Source organism: Hypomesus transpacificus, chromosome 5 (assembly GCF_021917145.1).
Source record: "Hypomesus transpacificus isolate Combined female chromosome 5, fHypTra1, whole genome shotgun sequence".
Lineage (NCBI taxonomy): Eukaryota > Metazoa > Chordata > Actinopteri > Osmeriformes > Osmeridae > Hypomesus > Hypomesus transpacificus.
In genome coordinates, this window is record NC_061064.1 from 1,787,469 (window position 1) to 1,814,182 (window position 26,714).

The window sequence follows — 26,714 nt, forward strand, 5'->3', positions numbered from 1 at the left end:
GATTAACCCCTTGTTATAACAATTGTCCTAGCAACCTCAATTTAGGCATATGTGCTTTCAAGCAAAATACGATGACTAACATATAGTACTGTTGTAATGCAGAGATCACAGGGGACAGAGGCCTGGGTTAGGCAGTAGGATCTGCACTGATACTTATTCACCAAGCTGCATGGTTTACAACACAGCATCATGTACAATGCAACAACTTGAATAAACGCACTGTGACTTTTCATTTAAACATCACCTCTCCCTCGCACATGCACAGAGGAGACACCAGGCCTACAGCTGCACACAGACTATCTGTGTACTTGAGTGTAGCACGTAAATGCCCCTGTCAGTAAACTACTGTGCCCCGTAAGAAACAGTAAATAACGACGGGCTACTCCCAGCGACACACAGTGTCACCAACATTATGGCATTGTATTTTTTTTTCTTTGAATATAACCTTATGATGATACTATACATTTCATAAATATATTTTACAATCAAGAAATAGATACAATTTGTATCAACAAACAAAGGTCGTTTCTAGACATTTGTGGCTTAGTCGTTTGCGGCGCTTAAAAGGGGGGGGGGGGGGGGGGGAAGGAAAGGGGTGTCCAGAACATGGGTTCTGTTTAGCTTCGTTCTTGCGGCTTCATATTGTTCATCTGCATTACTAAAATATATCATGATTCAACATTATGAAGCCTTTCAAACTCAAGGGAAGGAAGGGAGATGTTGGCACACAAACTGTAAGCCAAAAGCCAGAAACAACCCTAACGGCAGCTTGGCATTCTGAGTGTTTCACAGGAAGAAACATTTAGGTTAGTCTCACCTTCTCATGAAGACTTAAGAGGCCCAACATGGCCGCCTCTTTATTTCATGAAAAAACAAAATCAACAAAGCCCGAAATTTCTTGGGGCAAAATCACATTCAAATGTTATATATTCTTTACACGTGTTCATTTACATTGGATTTCTCTCAGCATTAATAAGGAAACTTATGCTTTCTTAAAGCATTTTGCCGATGAGACCTCAACTCTTAAGTAATAATAAATAAGTCACATTTCACGCACTGCCACAGTCCTGTGCTCCATTAAGTAATGTGCCAGGTCTCAAGGTGCAAGTCAACACAAGGATATATATATATATATTATATATATTATATATATTTTCTGTGTATATATGTGTATGTATATTTAAATATACATGCACACATACACAAAGTTTATTAACATCACATCAAAGTAACACAGTTGCATTAGATAGCTAATCAGCACAGTCAGTAAGCTATACAATACAACAAATTCCCAAAGCACTGACATTCCATTTCAATCTCTATGCAATACACTGTCTGACAAAAAGTCAATCCTCTTTTTTTGGCATTATTCAGCAGCTTTGACGTCTTTGAAATGGCTGTTTTATGTTATATATACAATAGATGTGTGCACACGTGTTAAGTCAAATGTTTTTAGATTTGGCTCACAATGTGCACTTACAAATCCTACCAAAATAGTAGCTTTGCAAAGTGAGATTGAGGAAAAAAATATATATAATTCTAAATACTTACAATGCTTTACATTTTTTAAAGTAAATTATACCTCAACCACATCAAGATTCATTGAAACCCGTTATGATTGACTGAAGCAGTGAGGTCGTTAGATATAAGGCCATTAAAGCTCCTGCTGAGGTATTCTTCGCTCCCCTCCTTCTTTCTCTTCTTTCTCACCCCACCAACCATCACACAAAACACCCAACTAAGCCATGGGATACTTACAAAAGTGTCGACATACAGAAAATGAACTACTTACACATAGTGAAATGGTCCCTTTCTGTACTTTAACACACCATGCTCTACACGAAATATCAGCAGAATATTTGCCAGTTTTCGCTTGGAATTTGTGATAACCGCCTAACCTTGAAATTGGGTCTATTGATAAAAAAAAGAAAACACAATCTATTCCCTTACTTGTCGAGTTCTACTACAGACGATCCAACACAACCGAAACGAGGATCGAACGCAAGCGAGAACAAAGCACCTCAGTGGCACGACCTCAGTGGCACGACCTCAGTGGCACGACCTCAGTGGCACGACCTCAGTGGCACGACCTCAGTGGCACGACCTCAGTGGCACGACCTCAGTGGCACGACCTCAGTGGCACGACCTCAGTGGCACGACCTCAGCTTGGTGACGATGACGGCCGCCAGCTGCTGGGGGTCAGTCAGGTGAGGGTTCTTCTCCATGACGGAGTGAACCACGTAAGCGGGAAAGATGTTGCAGAGGTTGCGGTACGTTTGGTACTGATGCTCCGGGATGATGTGGCGCTCCTGGTGATCGTGCGGCAACGGGTTCTCCCACGGCGACCGCCAGATCTGCTCCATCTTGTCAGGCATGCTGCGGACCATGACTTTCTCGCAGCAGGGCTGCATCAGGCTGTTGCTGAGGGGGAACGAGTGGTACCCGTAAGACTCTCCGCATGGCAGAGGGTCCCAGCTGGCGTGCTGCTCGCGGCACAGGGGGGGCCTCCTCTGCCTCATGGGGTTGCTCTCATACAGCCTGGAGTCGGAGATGCTGTCCATGCGAGTCATGCCCAGAGAGCGTCCTGGCTGCGAGGACGAGGAGGGGAGCGTGTTCTGAGGTAGGGGGTAGTCCCCAGGACAGCTCGACCTGGCTCCAACCACAGGGTGCTGGATGTGGGGAGCCAGGTGGGATATGGACTGCTTGCGGGGGCCCTGCTTGGGCTCCTCGGGGCCGTAGCTCTGCACCCTGGTCAGGGCGTCGTGATGGAAGCCGTGGGAGAAGGCCTGGAGGCGGCTCTGAGCGGGACACTGCTGCTGGCCCTTCACGCTGTCGTCCAGGCTGCTGTCCACGGAGCTCATGTACAGGTCTCCGTAGGAGGAGAAGGAGTCGCTGGTGGAGTGGCTGAGGCAGGACTCTGCGCGGTGGCCCGGGGGCCTCTGGTACACCCCGTGCTCGTGCTCCATGCTACAGAAGCTGTCCACGTTGTGCATGCTGCTCATGCTCATGTTTGAAAAATCACTCAGCATCGAATAGTAGCCGTGGTCGCTCACTGAGTCGTACTTGGGGAACTGTTCGCTGTAAGTGACGGAGGCGCCGTGGCTGTTGGTGACGAGGATGGGAGGGTACTGCACGCTGGACATGTGCTCCAGGGAGCTGTGGGTGAACTGGAGCGATCCCGGCACGGGGCTGCTGGCAGATCTCGTGTTCAAGGCACCGGCCGCGTGGCTCTTGGTGGGCTGCATGGTGGGCACGCTGAGTGCCGACACAAGAGAAGGCACAGAATTGGCCTCCGGCTTCCGAGCGGCAGAAAGTCTGTCATCTGGTTCACAGGCCACTGATCGGATGCTGGGGTCAGACTGGCGCTTGGGGGCCACGCGTTTGGCCTCAGAGCCACAGTCCCCTTTGCTGGTCGCTGGGCCGGTGCCACACTTGGCCAGCGCCCCTTCGCTCATTGTCTTAACGGCAGACAGCTTGGCAAACGCTCGCAGTTCATCTGCCACCGATCTCTGTGGTTGGCTGGCTCGCTCTGGGTGGTAGTACTTACATTTGTGGCCATAGGTGCACTTTTTCCCTGTGTAAAGACACGGTGGGGACATTAGCACACAGACGCTAGGAGAGTTGGTTGTTAATAAGATAACGGTCCATCTGTTTTCAAGGTGACCTACCGTATGGACAAGGTTGCTTTTTGTGCTCCGGGACAACAGGCCGTTTGCGGAGGAAATTCTCTAAACTGGGGCCGTGTCTTCCCAACGGATCATCAGGAGGCATGAATCTAAACAAGGAAAGAAAGTGAAAAGAAAGAAAGATTTATTGAGATAATTAAGTGGGTCATTTCACCAGTAACGCAAGTCGCTGTGACTGCTACCACGGACTTACTTGTCGTTGACAAACGAGTACATTAACAACCGCTCCTCTATAAATTTCTTCCACTCTGGCTTCTCGTTCTGCAAGTCCCTGTAGTTATCATTTGACACAATAATGCCATCAGAGTCACAAGCCAGCTTCACTATGAAGCGATCGTCGTAGCACACCACTCTTCTTCCCTGGACACGCCTTGATGGAGTGAAAACCAGAATCTTCTCTTTCTCCAGCTTTCGCAAAATGTCTTGATCTGGAAAAGATTCATTCAAGAGAAGCTGATGTTTTTGGTGCATGAATATATTCACAAAATCTGGTCACAATTTGATGATCCATATTTGTAATGCAGTACAGCACTTTAACTTTACTGCCCAACATTAAATCCCTTTTATTGCTGTTCTAAATGTACTCTCGGGTAACGTAACTGTTGCTGGCGTAAGTGCAATTAAAAGAAGGGCATTACAGCCGAGTTGTTTTGAGCGGGTTAGGAAGCAGTCGTCTGTGTCACTAAGAGAAGGCAGTCTTCATACCTGTTATGGGGGCATCAGGTCTCGACTGCTCTTTCCTCCAAGCAGGGACAAACACTGTGATGTCTTTGTGTCCCTTCTCCAGAAACCATTCCACAGCCAACTGGATGCCAAGGCAGGAGAAAACCTCTTTGTTTCCATGGCTACAAAACAAAACAAACCCAGATTGTGTATATCAAAAAAATAAAATAAAAAAAAGTCTGTTATACAATGGTAACCCATTACAGACGAACGTCTCAGAACATTCTACATGAGACACTGTGATTTTAGGCGTGTGAAGGTGTCGCGCGCGTCAACGCTGCCTACCTCATCGCCACGTTGGAGCCGTCTATGACGATGGGTCGGAGGTTGTCGTAGGTGTCCACCGACTCGTCCTCCAGGGAGGCCTCAGGGCTGACGGCCACCTTGGGGCCCGCGCCCCCCCGAGACATGGAAGAGGCCGTGCCGCCGCCGGCCTGGCTCTCTGGCTCCTCCTTGTTCCCCAGTCTAACCAGCTCAGCCAGGACATCGTTTATGAGGGCGGCCGCACCCAGCTTGTTCAGGACGGTCTCCACCTGATCCCCGGAGTATCCCAGCTTCAAGGCAAACTCCATCTTGGTTTGGTACTCCCGGTCGCTGGCGGGCCTGAAGACCGCCCCCGCCTTGGCCTCCTCCGTTCGGGGGTCCGGCAGGGTGCTGCTTTGGGAGAAGCTGGGTCGGTCCAGGCAGGGGGAGCGACAGAGCTGGCGGTGGGGCTTGTTGGTGACAAACGGTTCCCTCCTCCTGCAGCAGATGCCCCCGCTCACCTGCAACTGCAGTTCTGACTCGCTCTCAGAGCTGCTACCCTCCTCGGACTCGCCGCTAGCATGCTGGGCTTCCCTCAACCCCATGGTCTCCTCCCTGCAAGGGCACGTCTCCATTTTGAGCCTCTCCACCATGGACCATGCTGTCATCACGTTAGCCTCCCCGCCTGAGATCTCCACCACATGCTCCTTCGCCTCCACTACGGCCTGAGACTCATACTCGATGGTTGACTTGAGCAGCTGAAGCTGTTTATGTAAAGTCAGTGTTAAATGTTCCCTCTTCCTGTGAGCTGGTGAGGTCAGCGATACTATGTAATCCTAGAAGAGATTGCAAGGTCACTGTTAATTACATAGTGTTTTCTTTTATATAAATATATATATATATTCTGAAGCTTTAACCTGTCACTTGCTGGTATGACAACAGTTTCTTTCTTTCTTAAAAATATATATATAATTATCTCATCAGCACATTATCAGCAATTACAATCTTCATTCATTTAATTGAAAACGTAATGTCAAATGAATAGGACCCTACACCAGCATTTGGTCACAACATCCCCCATGTTACTGTTAAGATAAATACGGTTGGAAGTATTCTCAAGAAATCCTAAATAGATTGATGTTATATATCTGTAGTAGCATGGAAGCTCATCTGAGAGCTTTGTATCTATAAACCATAGCAAGCTCATGACTTTCCCTCTGGTCTTCCAGATAGTAAAATACTACCATTGTAGCTTGAACAGTCTCAGCCCATGACATACACGTTGCCTAGCAACAGATTCCTGTCATCAGCTAACTGGTTTTCAGCAGTCACGACTAACACAAAACACAACCAGTCTTTCCCTGACCAGCCAAGAAAGCACAACGCAGACTAAACGAACATTCAAATCATACATGACATGTTCAACACGCATACAGTCTGTAATCCAGCGTTTGAAATGTCAACAAAATAACAGTTATATATTTAAGCAGGCCTGTACGGTTTCCACCAGTGTAGAAGAGAGAGGAATGATGATCACGACACATGAGCATGCTCTGACTATGCAAGAATCAGTCGCATTTTCTGCCTGACCTTTTAAACACAAATTTGGTGAGGTCCTATATGGTTGATCTGCCAAATATAAGATAATTGAACATCACTCGTAAAGAATGTTGCCCTTCAGTATCTAAACTCGGACATTGTCTCGTGGCCTAGAACCTAAAGTAATGACGTGTTGAAAATCGCCTGAACAGCTATGTTGAACAGAGGAGCTTGAAGCAGCAGCTGCAGCCGTCGAGAAACCCCGTCCTTCCCCTCACCGCCTCCACATCATACGCCGAAACAGACGCACACACAGCCAGGCCAAGCGACTCGAGCACTGCACATTGCACGCGCTTTACAGCTCTGTTTCATAGCAACAAGTATAACCGTCTCAGTCTTGTTTGAAAGCCTTGTAAGCGTAGATAGACCAAATGGAGGCCCCTCGATGTAACCACACAACATCGGGGCTGGAAAGTGCTCCCCATATACTGCTAGCTGTGGTCTCCCAAGTGCACACAAACGCACACCCTGATTGCTAGGTAACAACTTGAGCTCTGAGCTAGACAACTTGGATTGACACGAACATAGCAACGTTTGTTTTTTTATGTTTTAAGACATCCTTTTGTTCAGCTGGATTCAACTATTACGTGCCAGGAAGTGGAAGCAACACCTGGTTTTGGAAACTTTCAAAGGCTGTGAAATAGCCAAGTAAAACATGATTGAAACATGTTGACCAATTAACATTATAGCAAGCTAGAGCAACAGTAGTAATTAGCCGGCTCGTTTAAGCTCTAGTAGTGCTAGCCTAATAGCAAATATTAAGTGTACCACAAACCAGGATAGCTAGGTAATGGTCACAACAGTATCTAGCAAGCTAAGTCACATGTAATTGCCTAAGTTTATTACAAGTTACAATATTGTGCCAGTATGAGATTGTCAACAACACAGTGGGAAGCTGAGTAAATCAAACAGGTTAGCTGGTTAGCTTAAGCACACTACAGTAGCGTACAAATACTAATAACTAGCCTAGCTGCAGTAGACCAAAATGCTAGGTAGCTATTTAGCTTTATTCAGAATTAGCAGCTACAGTAGACTTTCCATTCGGGTTGTAGCTCGTTACTTAGCTGGGCAACAAAGCTGTCAACGTCGTTAACGTTACCTTTGCCTTGGTGCAGTCATCTTCTTCACCCTCTTCGACAGAGATAACTATGCTGCTGGTGCTAGCAGTTGCGCCGTTGCAGCTTGACACAGCGGATCTGTGGTTAACCCTCACCCGGAAAACTCGCTCAATGTACGAAACGGAGCGGTAAAGCAAGGGGCCTGCACTAGCGGGCACTGTGAGCTCCAAAACCATTTATTTAAGTGAATTAACTACCCACGATTACAGGACACGCGCAAGTTGTTCGTCCCTGATGACTGGTCAAGAAAGCTAAATGCCGAAGAGAAATATGACATTTACGTTGGTACTTGATCTGTTTCGTAAATTACAATAAACAAACAACAGCTAGCTAGCTAGCGATATCCTTCACTATCCCCTCCCTTCATCATCTCTGACTGCCTCCCACAGTCGGTTTCTTAGCAACAAGTAGGACGCCCTCTGTCGCAGACCACTGGCAGTGAACGTGGGAAGAGGGGTGGGGGGAAGCGTATAATGTCTAGATCCTATCTATCCAGCGGACGGCTCAACACTTGAATTTATTGTATCAGTCATGTAGTTTTAGGCATATAATATGTCTCTTGCCCTGCTGTTATATATAGAGAGATTATCGGAACACAATCTGATCTAAATTCATCAGCATTCTTCAGTAAATGATCTGAAGCCATCTGAATCTTTTTAACAACCCCACAAGAGACTCCAGCCCAAACATAGGAATGGCAACGTTTACTATAAGCCTTTGTGTTAGCATTTTCTTCTGTTTAAGGCTTTAAGTGGGTGGTTTGTAAAGGGGTGAGGGGGGTATTTCAAAAAAATACAGTGTAAAAAATATTTTTTACGTTTAGAAAAAAACGTTTCTAAATGTAGATTTTTTTAGTTGAAAGGTTGAAAAATAAAAAATGTTAAAGAAAATATTTTTCAAACTTCCGAAACTTTTTTGGGGAAACGTTTTTCCACACAGTGAAAGGAGAGGAAGGAAAAAGGATCATGTCACCAAATACTGATTAAAACTAAAGTGGTGTAAAAAAATAATGAGTGAAAGTATAAAGTTGTCAGAAAAATTAATAGGAAAGTACTGATACGATACCAAAAAAATCTACTAAGTAGCCTACAGCCATTTTCAGTCTTCTCACAGTTCTCACACAATGTGTTGAGTTCTATAAACCAAATGTCTAGCTGACATATTGCGTGTTGATCTCTTTCCAGTTTTCTGGCCTACAAGGATGGCTAACATGCTTCGACTCTGCAAATAAAATGTGTATGTGCCCCTAATGAAGTAAACAGAAATTAAAGCAGTTTGTTTACCTGAGTCACTTAACTTGCTGATCCCAGCTGTGCATGTATATGTCATTATCCCCCCAACCCCCATCCCAGGATTACCACAATCCTCTTTACCTGTTTTATTAAACACTCCCTTCCATTGTCTTCACCTGCGGTCGGACTCCTTGTCTCACACCAGTAATGCTCCTTTTAGAAAACCTCCCATTACATCACAAAAGTCTTTGAATCCAGATTTCCCAGCCAGGATAGCTTGTTTGCAGCACAATACATTTGAAAGACAATTGGCCTTGAATCGGATTGAATCATTTAATAAGCCTAGATGGACTTTGGATTCTCTAACTACCTTGTGTTGAAGACAACATGTTCAAACTATTTTTCATCTTATATCATAAACATTTTTTTAAAATATGTCAGTACACACAATGTACAGATATGTAGCATTTTAAAATGCTTTCAGAGCAAGCACACCAAACATGTTGTGTTGCTGTTTGTTTCTTCTTGTCCTGGTGAACGTCTCAAGTGTCAGGGTATTTGTTTCATATTGTTACGCCAGTATATAACTTTTCTGTGTGCATATGTGTCTGAGGAATGGGACGGACTAGCGACGGTCCGTACACTGGTCGATTATCAACAAAGTTTTGCGCCATTGGCATCGGATGTTCCGGAGGGATTCCATAGTTCATGTAGGGCTGATAAAAAGGTCCAGGCGGCTGTGCGTGATGTAGGTAATGATTGGACTGGGATCCTGAGACTGGATATCCGTTACTCAAAGGCGCATACATGCTCATGTTGACCTCGGAGCCAAGTGTGAATGTATTTGGTTCTCTTGGTAACGTGGTTGATCTAACAGTTGAGGTGGAACTTGAGCTGGACTCGCGAGATGGAGTCATGCTCTCAGGGGACATTCTGGCAGCGTCCAACAGGCCAGTCTGGACGGGCGCTGAAACATTCTGATGATCCTGTCCTTTGGGCTTCAGACAATGGCAACAACATATGGACACAATGGTGCCAATTAGCACAAAGGATAAGAATGTGCTCACAACTATCAAAAATGGTAGATAAGTGGGCACTGAAAGAGAAAAAGAAAGAAACAAGATTAGTGAGATTAAATATATCAAACTTTCACAAATGAAACCTTAGCCTCACAGTAAACCCTACAGGGTAGTAAGGATTTACCCTGTTTAAAAAACGAAAAAGAAGCAAAACACGATCCATACCTTTAGGCGCAATTTCTTTGTTTTTTTCGTGATTTCCTCGATCCAAAACGGTTTCTTGCACACAAGAGCTCTGGTCCAATCTCGCCTCAGCTGCGGTGCAACAGTAACGAAGCGCACAAGTACCACAGCAGTACTTTGCGTCTGGACCGTCGTATTTCTCCGGGCACTGGAAACCGCTGTGCCAAAAGTTATACGAATCTGCCCATTCGTGACAATACTCCCCAGAACTGTCCGCAAATCCGTGCATGAAAGCAAAAAAGCACAGAGCAACTAAAATACGCATGTTGTCAGCTTTTGTGGACTCACAGTCCAAATTGTGATCCGATAGCTTATCTCCCCGAAGTAATGAGATGAATTGTTTCTCTCTCAAGTAACTCAAGCAAACTGTGACGGTGGCCTTTTATTCCCACAGTGGTCAGGGGTGGGAGGGGTGTGGACAGGGGCCACTGACTAGGCAACGACGCCTTTGTTACATCAATGGTCCACACTGAGGATTTCCATGCATTTAACTTTACTTTACACACTCACTTAAATGTATATAGAAACTTCCAGTCAAACTTAACATCGACCACTTCAATCTACTAGGCTTTTTATGTATTAAAACGTGAAGATGTTATGAGTTGACTAAATGAATTGAGTGGAAACTTAAAATGCACTGATTTGTTCACATTATTTAAGGATAAAGTTACCTGGGTGTGGATATTTTTAAGAACAAATACATGTAGCCTATTTGAAATGGGGAAGTGCTACAGAAAAGAGAGTTAATACGAAAAAAAATTTGAACTATAGCAACCATCCAATTAACATGACAGATGCGGCCCTGTCTGGTATTGTTTGTTGAATGCTAATGTAAGGCTCCTCAGACAATGGCAGTTTACTCTCTTTGTGCTGTGCCTAATCTATGTTAATGACATGATGACATGCCCAGGCTATTCCTTCTGCTGAGGTGGAGGTAATTATGATCAATAGTGACCAACTGAATGCAGGACAAACTGATATTCTGAATCATAGCCTATAGAATATACCAGGAAAATTAGTTTTTAAATACAAATGAAATAAACACTTGCTATCACTGAAATTGGTACTACCTGTAAATAAATTGATATAATCCTTCTCTTATCGTTCGGTCTGTGTTTACAGATGGACATGTCCTACAACAATTTTAAATGGCTCTTTACTGAGCAATTACATTTTCACTGTTATCAGATTCTAAATGGGATGGTAAATAAAAGGGTCTTTCGCATGACAATTAGAGGACCAGTGGGGGTCCTCCCAAGTAATTAGGCAAATCAGGATAGGCTAGCCAAAAACTTCGCACCCAAAGTCAGTTTTTAAGATGTAGGGCCTAGTCTTCTTTAATGAACCAGGCTATATAGTGTCTGTATGTCTTTACGATAGCGTTAACACATTTTCAACACGACGCAGATGTGAGCCAAAAATTTATAGATTTAATTGTCAGCTGGACAGTTGACTATCCGCATTATTTGCAAACTATAGAAATTGTATAGAGAGAGGGGCACAAGCAGGCACATGGATGCCAATCCGCAATGGCAAAAAAGTGCTGGTAGTCATTTAGCCTTTAAAGTTACTGTGTAATGGATTGCTGGTTGACCTTGCAGACAGGATAGTGGTTGCCAGGTTTGAGGAAATACTTCCAAAGACTCTACAAGTACTCTGTACAAGTACAGGAGGAGGGTATTAATTGGTCACGGTACACAATTCAGGTGAATTATTTATAAAGTTTCACAAATTTGAAGTGTAACAATAAGACTGTACGTCATATCTGTGCGTTAAACACCTTTATAGGGGGTTAACCTGATAAAATACCTGGCAACTCGGTAAGTAGGAAGGAAGACAAAATTGCCCAATGTGCATATTCGTTTCCTAGGGAAATGGCAACAGAAAGTGGTGTAAAAAGTTGCCGTTTGAACCGATGATTCTTCTGTCTCAGAAAGTAGACAGTATCTAACGATGGAATATATTTTCACACCAAAAGTAAGTTTTCGAGGAAAAATACCACAGGCAGCTGGGGGGCGCGGCTAATTTCCCTAGCAAGTTACTACAAGCTACTCAGGCGTCTTGTCTAGTCTGTCACGAATGCAAATGTATATACCCGTATGCCACTAAGTTATTGGTGTGGTTATTTGTGTTAATTAAGTATTGTGCATTGCAATCTGTTTGTAAGACACCAACATGTCAAACCAACACCAATACTGTGCACAGTGGATGATGCCTTCATCAAACTACATTGACATATGCTGTTTTGAAGCAGTGTGCAGTTCATATGTTGTGATTTATTGACTTTTTGACTTATTTGTGCCGTCATGTCTTGCCAGGTGGAACAAGTGAAACTGTTGGACAGGCACGCTGCCAAGAAGCCACTTGTGGGAACACTGTACCTGACAGCAACTCATCTTATCTTTGTTGACACATCTTCCAACACTCGCAAAGAAACATGGGTAGGATATTTGGGCCTGCATCTTATTCTCTCCCCTTCCTCTAATCATGGTGTTTACTGAATTTCTGATCAAATGTTAAGTCATTGAATGCAGAATGTTGAAGGCATCTACACAAGGACTTAACTTGAGGCCGAGAACTGGATTGGTATTGACTTAGAAAGATAGCAAGATGTTAGTGCATTAAGAGTTTTTGTGCTTATTTAATCTCTTCCAACAGAACATTCACCATGTCATAGCAACTGTAGAGAAACTCCATCTTACTGCGACAGGGTGTCCCCTTCTCATTCACTGCAAAAACTTCCTCGTTCTTCACTTTCTGATTCCCAGCGAGCAGGATTGCCAGAATGTTTATCAGTCCCTGGTCAGACTTGCCCAACCAGGTACTGTTGCCTCTGCTCCAGTAAAATCTTTTAAAAATACTTTATTTATGTAGACTGTAAACTTATTTATTGAACAGACATTTACCTGAAGTGACGTGTTAGAGCTTGACTTATGCTTGTGAGATGTAAAGTTTGCAAAACTGTGTGGTGATGTAGAGTTACTTGGATACATGATGTGTGTTACTCTTCACAGAGAAATTAGAAGAGCTCTACGCTTTTCTTTACAATCCAAAACAACAGGAAGAGGAAAGAGCCAGTGGCTGGAGTCAAATAAACATGGCCATGGATTACAAGAGAATGGGATTACCCAATGAGTTTTGGGAAGTGACTGATCTCAATAAAAACTATGAGGTCAGTCAGACTTGGTGTCAATCACTTTTTCTATTAGTTAGATGTGTGCTCTTCACCAGTACAATTATGTGCTATTTAACGGTATATTAAAATAAAGCCTACCTATTGGCACAATTACTCAATAATATTTGTGCAAGATATGACATGTGTGTACTTGTTTTACACTGAAGAATGATTTCACTTTGTTCAGATTTGCAGCACGTATCCTTCAGAACTTGGAATTCCTAAATCTGCCAGTAAAGATGTTGTCGTAGGAAGCGCTAAATTCAGAAGCAGAGGACGTATCCCTACTCTGTCCTATTTCCACAAGGACACCAACGTAAGCCCAGCTGTGTTTTGGGTTACAGTGATGATTATTATTGAAATCATGTTGAGATGTTTTGAGACAGTAATTCTTACATTTACATTTAGTCATTTAGCAGACGCTCTTATCCAGAGCGACTTACAGTAAGTACAGGGACATTCCCCCCGAGGCAAGTAAGGTGAAGTGCCTTGCCCAAGGACACAACGTAATTTGGCACGGCGGGGAATCGATCCGGCAACCTTCTGATTACTAGCCCGACTCTCTCACCGCTCAGCCACCTGACTCCCTTCTTCTGTCCTTCTCTGACCAGGCTGCTGTTTGCCGTTGCAGTCAGCCTCTGTCTGGATACAACACACGAAGTTTGGAAGACGAACAGATGCTTCAAGCTATTAGCAGGGCCAATCCCAACTCTACCTTCATGTATGTAGTGGATACCAGGCCCAAGGTAAGAGATATATGCTTATTGGCCCACTTCCTCTGTACTTAGACCAGGCTTAGTGATGCATTTCAGTCTAACCCGAATGGTTTTCTTTTTTTAATACGCAGTTGAATGCCATGGCCAACAGAGCTGCTGGAAAAGGCTATGAAAATGAAGATAATTACTCCAACATCCGTTTCCAGTTTGTGGGTATTGAAAACATCCATGTGATGAGAAATAGTTTGCAGAAGCTTGTGGAAGGTTAGTGCCATATTGTTCTCACTCAGACAAAAATGAATCATGTCCTATAAATATAAATATGTAAGCATGTTGGCAATATTGACAATTTTAATGTTTGTGGTTTGTAACTCCACTCCTTATTTCCAGTGTGCACCATGAAGACTCCTACTATGAGTGACTACTTGACAGGCCTGGAGAACTCTGGATGGCTGCGACACATCAAGGCTGTAATGGATGCTGGAGTGTTTCTGGCGAAGGTGTTTCACATTTTTAAGTTACATCATGAGGGAAATTCAGAATTAGAATAAGAATAGTAAAAAGGTACAACTCCATGTGTAGGGAGTCAGGTGGCTGAGGGGTAAGGGAATCGGGCTAGTAATCAGAAGGTTGCTGGTTCGATTCCTGGCTGTGCCAAATGACGTTTTGTCCTTGGGCAAGGCACTTCACCCTACTTGCCTCGGGGGGAATGTCCCTGTACTTACTGTAAGTCGCTCTAGACAAGAGCGTCTGCTAAATGACTACATGTCTTAATGTATAGCATGTGTGTGCTTAGCTGAAGAGAGAGTTCCCATGTTTTCTGTCAAGGCTGTGTCTGAGGAGAAGGCTAGTGTTCTGGTTCACTGCTCTGACGGCTGGGACCGCACTGCCCAGGTCTGCTCGCTGGCTAGCATCCTCCTAGACCCTTACTACAGGACAATCAAGGGACTCATGGTGAGATAACTGTCATTTCACGCCACACTTGTTTTTATAAGACCGGTTGTGTCCCATCTAAGAATAGGCCACAGTCATTTTTCTGTTGTTTTTATTTAAGGTCCTGATCGAAAAGGAATGGATATCCATGGGTCATAAATTCACACAAAGGTATTTAGACCAACTTCATTCTAGGAGACCCCTAGAATACTAATAATTTGGGAGATGGATGTATAACTTTAAATAATATACATCTGTCTCTAAATATGTGAGCTGCAGGGAACTGATTTGGCAGTGCTGGCTGTCTTTCCCATTATGCATGGTGTTACATTAAAATAGCATTGTGAATAGGGCTATGTTAATATGATTTACATTACATTTAGCAGACGCTCTTATCCAGAGCGACTTACAGTAAGTACAGGGACATTCCCCCCGAGGCAAGTAGGGTGAAGTGCCTTGCCCAAGGACACAACGTCATTTTGCACAGCGGGGAATTGATCCGACAACCTTCCGATTACTAGCCCGACTCCCTCACCGCTCAGCCATCTGACTCCCTATGATATCCATATGATGGTGTTGAAGATGAGGATCATGATGTTTTGTTCTTCATGGCAGGTGTGGACACGTGGAAGGAGATCCCAAGGAGGTGTCTCCTGTATTCACACAGTTTATTGAATGCCTCTGGCACCTGATGGAGCAGTTTCCTTGTTCCTTTGAGTACAACGAGAAATACCTTCTTGAAATCCACAACAACGTGTACACGTGCCAGTTTGGGAACTTCATAGGTAACTGCCAGAGAGAACGAAAGGAGATAAGGTATGTAGGCCTGTTTTTAAACAATGTCTCCTTAAAGCAGCCTGGTAACTTGAACGTCTCTGTCCTGTAATCTGTATTTGTTTACATTTTCAGACTACAGGAGAGGACCTTCTCTGTTTGGCCTTTCCTTCTGGATAACAGTCAGCAGTTCCGGAACCCTCTGCACAAATTCTCCTTAAGCAGAGATGTTCTGAAGCCAAACACTCTGCCGCTGAATTTCAAGTGAGCTTTTTTGTGTCACTGCTCAAACTTTCCCTCAATCCGATATATCACTACAGTCCAGAAGGTTTTTTTCCGTTTTTTTGTGTACTTGTTGCTCAATATTTTGAGTTTGCAGGTTCTGGTGTTCCATGTATAATCATTTTGATAAGGGCATGCAACCAAAGCAATCTATACTGAACCACCTGCTGTACATCACTCAGAAGAAGGTCGAAGAGGAGAAGAAAATGACTGATCTCCAGAGAGTAAGTTGGTACAAGTTGTTGTGAAGTCAAAATGTTTTCTTAAAATGGCAAATGCCTTAGTTATTTGAACAAATCGTAAGGCCCCCAAAAAATCTTGTATTTTTATGTTTAAGTCTGTCCATGTAAAATATTCTTGGCATGCACTAGCACTTGTAAGAGCCTGTATCTGCATACCAAAGTACTTAGTTTGGCTGCAGTTTATTTGGGAGTTAGGATAGATCTCAAGGAAGGCATATTGAATTTTCCACTTTTGTTTTTCATTGAAGCAGTTGGCAGTCATTGATGGGGTTTTGCCAGATCAGAACAGAAAGATCCTGTGCCCAGCGTCACCAGAAGAAGAGAGTCTTCCATCTCCAGAACCCACTAGCAACACAACCACACAGATGGAACCAGCGATGAATGGTGCTGAAGAGGCTGAACTGCAGTTACAGACTGCTAGAGCTGAGGGACACAAAGGGATCGTCCGTGATACGGATGCCAAGGATGGAAGTGATGTGATGGAAAATCCAGATGGAGAATCCAAGGAGATGTCATAGGTTTTTTCTTTTTATTCAATTGAAAATTATTCATACTGACCTCCACTCTGCACTGATTGTATCAAATTATTGCATTTTTTTTATCACCGGGCCACTTTTTTCTGAACAAAGGCTTGGAATCCTGTGAATCAGCAAAAACAAAGGGACGAATATAGGATATGAAAACAAGGGAAGAATGCATAGGGAAATTATACTGCTTTAGTTGACCAACCCCCTTGATCTGAGAGTGCTTGAATACCAGTGTCCAAAACAGGGTGAAACTGTCAACTCAGCAAATGATGACTTAAATGTTGTATTCCTTAAAAAAAAAAAGTTTTATTAACATGAAAAGATTTTTGTACACTTGTTGTATGACATTTCACTGCTCTTGGGCTATATGTTATGAGCCATTATTAGACGCAACTGTACTTTTTGAGCACTTTTCTACAAATTCTACGTATCATAAAATGTACATGCGAAAGGGAACAACATTTTGTTTACTAAGAAAATGTAGCACAGCCAGACACATTGTATTTTTACATATGAGCGCTACCACAAGTGCAGCTAAGATTCTTTTACAAAGTACATTTCTATTCTACGTACATTCTATATAATAACTATCTTTTTATAAATCAGTTGTAGATGCACTGGTTTGATGTTAGTTCTAGTATTCATGTACTTCAGGTTATCCGTTGTCATATTCAATCTTATTGATTTCAATCTATTGTAATGATCCATGACTATAGGTCAAAGATCAGCTGAACAACCACTTTGTATTCAGTTTGTTTGCCGCTGTAGCCTAGTTCATGTATGAACTGCTGCCATTTCGAATGTATTTTTTGATTTTCAAATAAATGAAAAAAAGGGTCTGCCCGATTTACTACAAACTTTCTATGGCTGTTTTTTTTTTTTTTTTTTTACCTAATCATGACAGTTGCGCATGCGTTTACCAGTATACACTGACGTAATCGCACAGTTGATCTTCGCAGGTAGGCTAAAGATTGTTTGCTATATTATTAATTACATTGCAGTTTGTTGTAGATAAATACTTGGTTAGATTTTAGTACGTAATAGTTTAGTAATACTTTCTAGCAATGTAACCTGGTATCTTGACTAGTGCAGGTTCAGGCTGGCGAGGCTGCCGTGTATGTCAACAACACAGCCCAGCTTTTCAGATGACATTAGCTTTAGCTAGCTAGTCTTAGCCGTTAGCTTGCCAAACCACTCAAAATGTATGGCAAAACGTGTCCATTTCCTGTGCACGTTCGCGAGTATACTACACCCAAAGTCCATCTTTCGTTACGAGTTCCCAGTCACAATTTTTGCAAACAGTTGCAGACTATGGACTGTGAAAGCTAGGCTTGCAATAAGCTATCTAGCAGCATCGTATAGTGTTTCAGGAAGTGATTGGATGACGTTGGAAGATTCTAGTTAATGTATCTACTTTAGCTCACATTATTTAATCATGTCAAGTTCTCAGAATAACTTTGTTCGTCAATCTATTCCGTTTCGATTTAGATTCCTATGCACCATTTGGCAGTTGTTGCAGACGAAGGCGCCTGTAGCGGTGAAAGCCAGCTGCTCAATCAAGCAGTGTCAAACAACGATGACAGATACCTTGATGAGCTACTCTCACAAGAACAATACAAGAAGTTCATTAACTGTAGAAGTGGCTGGGGAATTCCAGGCACACCATTACGTATGGCTGCATCCCGGGGTCATCTCGGGTGTCTACAGGTGCTGCTGTCCCACGGCGCCGAAGTGGACTGCCTAGACGTGAAAGCCCAGACTCCTCTCTTCACTGCTGTCTGTGGGAAATACTTGAACTGTGTTTTAGCACTCCTCAGAGCCGGGGCTAACCCAAACGGCAGCTTGTACAACAACTGCTCGCCTGTCCTTACAGCAGCCAGAGAAGGGGATGTTGAGATCCTCAAACAGCTACTTAAACACGGTGCAGAGGTCAACTCCAGATCTAAAGTCTTGCTGTGGACCTCAAGCGCTAGCGTATCTAGTGGGCCTCTCTATCTGTCAGCAGTGTATGGACACCTGGATTGTTTTAAAGTCTTACTTCTCTATGGGGCGGATCCGAATTACAACTGCACGGACACTAAGCTGCTCAGCAAAATCAAGCAGCCTAAAACAGTGCTTGAAATGTGCCTCAGGCATGGTTGTGGGGTTGAATACATCCAGCTGTTGATTGACTTTGGTGCAAACGTGTACCTCCCCACGCTCATAATAGAGAAATCCACAAAGCAGAACGAAGCAGTGGAGCTGCTTCTGCAGGAAAGAGGTGAAGTCATGCTGCAGTTCTTCCTATCAATAAAATCAACCAATATAGATATATAATTTATTTAGTTCCTTAGGCTTTTTCTCCAGACCCTTGTTATGTGTCTTAATTTTCTGTGTTTTTCTCATTTTAAGGATGTCCCAAATCCCTCCTCTCTCAGTGCCGACTTGCAATCCGGGGACACCTCATGAAGATAAACAGAATCCATTCCATTGATAATCTGGAAATGCCACCTAGACTGATTAACTTCTTGCAATACAAATCCACACCAACAACCACGCTACAACTCTGATCACATCAAGAACCAATGGTGATAAAACAAACTATACCAACTGCGTGAAACATTAAAATGGCTTTGGTTGAAGTTGTTTGAGCGTGATGAGTTCATCTTTTTTCTTTGTATAATTATGAAACGTGTTAATTATGACTTTTTACCTATTTTTTTCTCAAATGTGTGCTGCAATGTCACTGTTATTGAAGGCATAAAAGTCAATAAAATGTCATAAATATGTTAACCTAAACTCCAGATTTGTTATATCTTGAGATGACAATGGCAGTTACTGATTGTGAATTATCTCTCTACACACAGTCGGGATTTATCAACTATATGGAATCAAAACTGTACGATTAGATTCTCGTTGTCCAAATGTGAACACGTCAAATGAAAAATATTCCCCGAGTCTGATCGTGACTGACAAAGTCATAGTCGTGACTGTCGTAATGCCGTCTTGACGCCACACAGAGCGTCTGTGAGGTACAATGGTAACAAAACCAATTGACCAATGGTAGGTGGAGTTTCTGCTTCGCTACCGTTCTCAGGATGGATCGGATTTAACTCCATGCCACCGTCTGTACCTCGTCTGGAGCCGGATTGTTTATTATCGTTGGACCAAGCTAGCTAGCTTGCTGAGCTAGTCACCCATAGCTACCTTGCGAGAACTCCGGTCAAATATGTAAGTCATCGAATTCCCTCAATCTCAAGTGCATTGATAGGACAAGAATAATATGGGAATATTTAACTGAGCCAGATTGTCCCATTGCGATGAGTTGACATTGTATAGCAGCGACTAGCTAGCTAAATTAGCTCCGCTAACAAGCATAGCATTTGCCACTGACTTAGCTTGCCAGCGAGCTATTTGTTTTCTAGACGGAGACGACGTTCTAGCTAACAACACGTTAGCTACCTGTAGCTATCTAGCCATTTAACGTTTTTCTCACGTTCAGCAGCTAGACAGCAAGTTAACTTTGTGCCAATATAGGATGATACGAGGTGTTGAACGTTTATCACCAAATATATGTTCACTAGCCTTGCTAGTTCTACATGGATTTAGCCATAGCTTGCTATTTCGCTATACATGTGGCTAACGTTACTCGCTAAACAAAGGCAGACAGTATGAAACTCAATGAGAATATCGATCTAGCCATCATGTAAACGTTATGTTTCAAGATTTGAATGATCATAAATACAACTATTACTTATCTTAAATAGTCTTCTGTATAGATAGGCTAATCCTTTTGTTTGTTTTGATTCTCAGAATATGGCAGCAGATGGCGTTTGGAGGACAGACATGCATCGATAGGTTCTTATCAACTGACAGCATACCCATCATGGTATCTGTTAGTTTCAGCTTTTCTTAAATCATATTGCCATGGAGCCACGCAGGGTGAATGAGACAGAGAGTGAGTCCAAGTGTTTGTCTGTTAGCTGTGAGCAGTCGAGTGGCCACGCCGCTGTTACGCCTCCGCCTGATCTGACAAACGATGCCCCCCACGAGCCACCACCTTCAGGGAAACTTCGGAGAACCGCCCTCAGATTGTTTGGTGGAAGGAAAAACATTTGTGTACTTCCGAGCTTCTTTGGGGGTAGAAACAAAAACCAGAACAAGTGGTCATCTAGAAAGGGAGTTCGAAAGAGCAAAACACATGATGGACTCAGCAAGGCAAACTGGGAGGACGGCGTCGGAAGTGGATTTGCACCGGCAGGAGACTTTGAATACCACATCGAAAAAGACGCTGCTGCAAACAGCAGTTGCAGTGAATTTGGACATCCAGTCGGTGATCAGAAGTCTATGTCTCTTCCACGGCAGAAAAAAGGTTTGAGGGGACTGTTTAACAGCATCAGGCGACATAAAAAGAATAGAAATGGTGAACTTGAGAAACATGAAACGGTCCCAATGTATTTTGTCTGTAGCAAAGAGGTGCCTGTTGCCCAGGTTAACGTTGACCAAAATAACACAGAGTGCCTGGGTAAGTTGACTGAACCGTATGTGCCTGACTTGAATGCAAACACAGGAAAGGGTGAGCCTGCTGTTCCTGAATGTATTGATGTTGGAGTCGTGGTTTCTGAAAGAACAACAAAAGAAGATATCCTGAATGTTGGCTCCGAGAACCAACTGGAGGAAGAAGTGGCTGTAAAGAATAACGACTCACCTGGTTCCGACAGGAAACTAATCTCAAACACGTTCAACTCTCTCCCTAACAACGATCCTGAATCCGCCGCGAACAGCCAACTATCTGTCGGCTCTTCTGACCAGATCAGCCTGATCTTCGGAGACGTGGCCTCCTTGAAGAGTTTTGATTCGCTAACGGGATGTGGCGACATCATCGCCGACCAGGACGATGACAGTATCGCAGAGAGCACGGTTTCAGGGGAAAGGAGTAGGAATGGGGGCAAAAGGAGTTCCTGTTACGTAACTTACCAGGGTGGAGGGGAAGACATGGCCACACCCGACGAAGTGGACCTCCAAGACCTCTGGGAAAACGAGGCTGCCGAGGAAGTTAGCTTTAATCACAACCAAAACGAAAGCTCGATGGAACACTCTGACAGCCTGAGGCTGGCTCCTGAGGAGCCGTCCAGCTGCCTCTGCACAGACCTCAGCAGCAGCGGCACCCTCGGACTCACAGACAACACGGTCACCTCCGGAGATGTTTTGACTCCTCAGAGTGACCATCAGGAGTCCGTTCCCAACAGTGACGAGGGTTACTACGACTCGACGACCCCGGGGCCGGACGAAGAAGGCCACGAAAAGGCTGACCGGATGAGGAGAGACAGACTTCCGAGGGACAGTTACAGCGGCGATGCTCTTTATGAGCTTTTTGGTCCAGATGACAGTCTTATAAGTCCAGCTTTTGACAACCAGTTGAAGCTGACCGGCTCCGTGATCCATGGGTACTTAGACAAGTCTGCTGATGTAAAAGAACACCAGGCGTTTGGTTCTGAAATAGGTTCGTTAGAGTTTGAAAACACAAGTTTAACTAGGATTCTCCAGGATCTTCACTCTGCAAAGCTGCCAAGTGACAACAGTAAACAATCCAAAGAGCTTGCTTTGTTCACCAAAGGCCTCCACAACCAAGGCTTGAAGAAAAGCATGACTTCAAAAGCACACGCCTCTGTGGACCCAGTCACCTCGGAAGCTTTCAATCAAGGGAAAAGTTCTCAACACGGAAACAAATTTAGTAACCTCAAAAGTCAACCCCATGAACAGAGCTCAGAGAAAAACAACATAATGGCCCCACAATTAAAAAACAACAAAAATACTTCAAAGCAAAAAACAGTGGAAATGGAGGATGACCTAGCAGTTAGCTTCTCTCAAGCCCTTGTTGACTTTACAAAAAATGCACGTTTATTCGGCGGCCCTACTGAAGGAATGAGTGGCTCTGAGTCAACCTCTCCCTTCGCCCAAAACCTGCAGGCCCTTCCTGCCATGGTAACCTTTGATGTGGTGGACATGGATAATGAAGGAGAGTACGACCAGCAAGTTGACATGACGATAGAAGAGGAGGACATCACATCGCCTTACGAAGTATTTGAAGAGAGCTACTTGCAGAAAGACGCGTTTGCTGAATGTGACGATCGAATGTTTGACGTCTATGAACAGAGTCTCTTAAGTAACACATGGGCTATCACAAGCCTACCACGTCACCTGAGCCTTACTCCAGCCAATCGGGCGACGCCCAGCCGGTTGGCGTTAAACAGGAGGAGCAGATCTCTGGATACGGACTGCTTGGAGTTGGAGAACATCTACCTGGGAAGTGGGGCTGCGCCGCCGCCCAGTCATGTGACTGAGAGAGCATCCAAGAGAGTGTCTTCTCTCCACCGCAAGAAGAACGGACATACGCCCTCCGCGGAGAGGAAAGACGGAAGCAGCTTCATGTTTCTGTCATGGCAACAAGAGGCAGAGAGATCCTCCGTCTCCACTCTGACAGACGGGAGAAGAGCAGAGACCAGCGGCCGTGTGACCTCAGCCAGGCACGCCCCGCCGTCCGGTCAGCCTGGGGGGCAGACCGCAAGAAAATCACAGCAGCAGTCTGTAAGCATAATAGCGGAAAGAATGTCCTGCAGTTTTAACTCTCTAAACACAGGCCTTGTGAATAGACCCTGTCACCTTCCTTTGCAATCAGAGGCCAGTGGAGCCCAAGCCCCATGCGTTTTCTCTGCAGTGAACCGGGAAAACTTGTACGTGATGTCGGATCTAGCTTCAGATGGCGGGGGCGAGGAACTTTTTTACACCTCTTCACTGAACTGTCAGTCTTCTGGTCAGCTGTGTAAGATGAGAGCAGGAAGCGTCGCTCACGGCAAGCCTGTCTCCGGCTCTCTGGACCTGGGGGACGGAGACAGGAGCTTCTGCAGCAGAGCCAGACCAGCCATGGATACAGGGTTCCCTCCGGCCAGATCAGCCATGGATACAGGGTTCCCTCCGGCTTGTAACAAACACACGGCTGGAGCAAACCTACAATCTGACCTGCAGACACCTTCACACAACACTTAACGTAGGCCTGCCGCCCATACTCTCACACACAATGTGCCACCAAAGACACAATTTAGCGTGTTTACATCACCGAAAATTGAATGATTGTTACATTTTTGACATGTAGTAGATTTATTTTCTTTCTTTTTTTTATTGATAAGCTACTGTATTTCACTGTGATGCACAAGCCTTATAATTGATGTTGCGTTATCCTCTGAACACTACCATCACACCACGGGTACTCCCCCCCCTGTCACATCTGTCACTCTAAGGTGGAGCATCCTGGTATTTGTACAAAGTTTCAGAAATAGTTTGTTACACACTTGGCTGGATTTCAGGATCCAATTTACAGCTGTTAATGTTTGTATATTTTGTAAGTTTGTCTTTCCAGTTTCATTATAGATAGGGCAGCTGAACTTAAGATTTCAGTTCTCTGTTATAGTTTGCTAAATTAGTAAGTGATTTTGAAACGCGTATGTCACATTTGTCTGCAATGTGAAGATCTTAATGGCAGTGCAACCTCATCAGACACTATTTTCAGAGACTGTTGAGGAGCTCTGTTTCTGAGCTGAGCTGTCTACAGTATATAGGCTGTCTACAGTATATAGGCTGTCTACAGTATATAGGGTGGATACAGTATATAGGCTGTCAACAGTATATAGACCGTGGTCAGTTGAGCTTATCCTCCATCATTTCACAATGTTCTAATAGTCTAGTTTATAGACATTTGACCTTTTTTGTTTTAAAGAAGTTATGCTTTGTTTTTCTTCAGATCTGTATATTGTAGTACTGTATTCTTGAAAATAATTTACATTATTTTTATGTGAGAAAATACCTGTACATGTATCCGGTTTTATCATGATTTTTAGGCTCTATTTTGTGTCACTGGCATGTTTGCTGACACTACGGACAGCTAGCTTTAGCTCTCATCTCTTAAAGCATCAGCGTTTTGTTTGTAGAAAATACTGAACTGGGAGAGTTGTTACTGGAGAGTTGTTACTTTTAATATGTGAGGTGAACTATAAGTTACCTTGTCATATCCTCTTTTCCTAAATATCAGTCATTTCCATATAACAATCCCAGTTGATACTTCAATCTATAGCCTAGTCTCTATTTCCCCAGATGCAATCACTGATCATAGGAAAGCTGACTCACATTACAGTTTAGTTGCTATTCTAGTTTATATCAAGAACTAATTAATGTCTGGAATATTATTTCACCTTTGGAGAAAATTCACCATGTTAGGTTTCAACATCGTTCATTTTCTTTCATATAGACAAATAATAATAAAACCTTTCAATGTTACAGCAGTTTCACAAGACAGGGCTGTGTCAAAGTTGATATTCATAGCAACAAATAAAAGAAGTATGAATTCATGTGTTAATCCATAATGTGAATCCATGTTATTACAGCAGAACTCATGTCCCATCAGATGGAACATCTTGGCCCAGTTTCCCAGACATGGATTAAGCCTAGTCCTAGACATAAAACATTTTCAACAGAGATCTTCATAGAATATTTCTCATACTTAAGAACTGGGCTAAATCCATGTCGGGGGGAAACTGGGCCCCAAGGAAGAGTTCTCAGTAAAACAAAAGACAGGACCCTGGTCACAGGAGTTATGACAAATGTGATTCAGTCCAGGATCTTCCCATGATGGACCATTGATGACACTTGTCAAGAGTCTTGACCAAAAGCGATTTGGTTTGAAGCATGCCAAGAGAAACCATCTGAAACAGAGACAGAATGGTGAGGGAGCGAGCCAGTGCCCACCCATCTGCCCTGGAGGCACACAGGCGGTCTTAAACAGCATCTGAATCCTTACAGCGTTGTGAGAGATTAAACATCCCACTGCAGAGTGTCACCGCTGTTATATGGGGATTAAATTAATGTTAGCACATTTGGTGTCAGATGGATGAACTAATGCTAAGAGTGTAATTTGCTGTGATTCATGTTAGTTATGAATTTGTGTTTGTCATTCCATTCCAATGTGCTTTTTGAATATAAATCCAATCAAAGAAGATTTGACCAAATGTAAGAACATTTTTCAATGAAAGAGAATCAAAAATTAGATATCAAAATGTGTAACCGCTCAAGACTAGTTAATAAAAAAGCCTGCAATGTAACGTTGACTGTGACAGATTTGTCACCATTGTCTATCACTCATCTCAACAGTCTGCTAAAGCAAGACTGTGATGTCAGGGCTGTTTTCCTGAGTTATGTAACTCCTTGTGCTCTCTGAACTGTAAACACATTGAGATGAGGGAAAAGGCTGCACCTAAGGTGGCCTGGCCTATATCCAAGTCCTTCTGGTGGACAGCCGCTGTGCTCACTCCAAGTTTTCATCACAGCAGATGGCTTTTATTTCTTTATGGCACCCCTCTTAAAATATGACGTTTTAATATACACACGCCAATACTCATTGTTATTAGTATAATATAATGTAATATAATGATTGTTTATTTCTACATCTTGTTAGGGAAATGAATCGAAACAGTGGAAATGGATTAGACCTCCAGACTGCATGTGAGGTAAGAGGGATCTGGGCCTTGACTGGGTCACTGCACCACACTACATCTACTACAAAGGCTGGAGAAGTATGTAGATTTTCTGCTGCAGTAGTGTAGCCCCACCATGCTGCTACAGCCGTCCCTGCTCTCAGATCTGACTGGATTTACAACCTTTCTATTGTTTAATTAACAGCAGTGAAGGCCTTTCTACACTGTCATTGTCCTGGAAGCTCAGTGAAGACAATTGGAGATTCTTAAATGTGGAAGGTTTAGGCAAACTGTTATCAGTGGGCAGAGGTGTGTTTGCACTATCCTGCAGTCAAACTATTTATTTGATCAATCTGTGAGAGAAAAAAGAATGGAAGTCCAGCAAGAAAAAAACATACTGTTTGTGATGATTTTTCATTTAAAGTGAGATAAAATATGAACTTTACCTGATTATTTTGTTTATGACGGAAGCTCTATGAATACTTTTGTCTTTGCTTTAACCACTGTTTCCTGCTCTTGTCAGGAATGTTGCCGGAAGACAATATTGATTGAAGATATAGAGTTTTCTCCAGGTTCTCGAAATGACAAATGTCAGCTCATTCTTCTCCACAAGCTCACAGTGGATCTTCTTTTAAAGCCTGAGGTGTCCATGCCCCCAGCGTGATGTGAAATGTCAAGTCTGGGCGATGGGTATTGGTC

General features: G+C 43.5%; 5 protein-coding genes across 6 annotated transcripts; 3 read left to right on the plus strand and 2 right to left on the minus strand.

Annotated features, from left to right (window-relative positions):
• Positions 1–575: 575 nt before the first annotated feature.
• On the minus strand, positions 576–7,750 carry zc3h12b (zinc finger CCCH-type containing 12B). Of its 2 annotated transcripts, XM_047020001.1 has the most exons (7): positions 7,351–7,750; positions 4,695–5,488; positions 4,392–4,531; positions 3,880–4,114; positions 3,669–3,775; positions 2,161–3,574; positions 576–2,034 (listed from the first exon to the last, which is right to left on the minus strand). In XM_047020001.1, the coding sequence occupies exons 1-7, from the start codon at positions 7,543–7,545 to the stop codon at positions 2,022–2,024; spliced, it is 2,898 nt and encodes a 965-aa protein (XP_046875957.1). In that variant the 5' UTR covers positions 7,546–7,750; the 3' UTR covers positions 576–2,021. The 2 variants fall into 2 exon arrangements, with proteins under 2 accessions (XP_046875957.1, XP_046875956.1); XM_047020000.1 differs by having other exon boundaries at positions 576–3,574.
• Positions 7,751–8,962: 1,212 nt separating this feature from the next.
• shisa2a (shisa family member 2a) lies at positions 8,963–10,258 on the minus strand. Its single transcript, XM_047020759.1, has 2 exons — positions 9,846–10,258; positions 8,963–9,697 (listed from the first exon to the last, which is right to left on the minus strand). Exons 1-2 carry the CDS (start codon positions 10,126–10,128, stop codon positions 9,165–9,167), a joined length of 816 nt encoding a protein of 271 aa, XP_046876715.1. The 5' UTR covers positions 10,129–10,258; the 3' UTR covers positions 8,963–9,164.
• A 1,419-nt stretch (positions 10,259–11,677) lies between these two features.
• Positions 11,678–16,824, plus strand: mtmr8 (myotubularin related protein 8). The gene is made up of 14 exons (XM_047020755.1): positions 11,678–11,840; positions 12,182–12,304; positions 12,522–12,684; positions 12,878–13,035; positions 13,226–13,354; positions 13,650–13,784; positions 13,886–14,018; positions 14,145–14,254; positions 14,583–14,708; positions 14,809–14,858; positions 15,303–15,503; positions 15,597–15,725; positions 15,841–15,967; positions 16,234–16,824. Exons 1-14 carry the CDS (start codon positions 11,817–11,819, stop codon positions 16,501–16,503), a joined length of 1,878 nt encoding a protein of 625 aa, XP_046876711.1. The 5' UTR covers positions 11,678–11,816; the 3' UTR covers positions 16,504–16,824.
• Positions 16,825–17,366: 542 nt separating this feature from the next.
• On the plus strand, positions 17,367–19,290 carry asb12a (ankyrin repeat and SOCS box-containing 12a). The gene is made up of 3 exons (XM_047020758.1): positions 17,367–17,471; positions 18,001–18,772; positions 18,904–19,290. The coding sequence occupies exons 2-3, from the start codon at positions 18,007–18,009 to the stop codon at positions 19,059–19,061; spliced, it is 924 nt and encodes a 307-aa protein (XP_046876714.1). The 5' UTR covers positions 17,367–17,471; positions 18,001–18,006; the 3' UTR covers positions 19,062–19,290.
• Positions 19,291–19,472: 182 nt separating this feature from the next.
• amer1 (APC membrane recruitment protein 1) lies at positions 19,473–24,893 on the plus strand. The gene is made up of 2 exons (XM_047020753.1): positions 19,473–19,722; positions 20,305–24,893. Exon 2 carries the CDS (start codon positions 20,419–20,421, stop codon positions 23,536–23,538), a length of 3,120 nt encoding a protein of 1,039 aa, XP_046876709.1. The 5' UTR covers positions 19,473–19,722; positions 20,305–20,418; the 3' UTR covers positions 23,539–24,893.
• Positions 24,894–26,714: the final 1,821 nt, after the last annotated feature.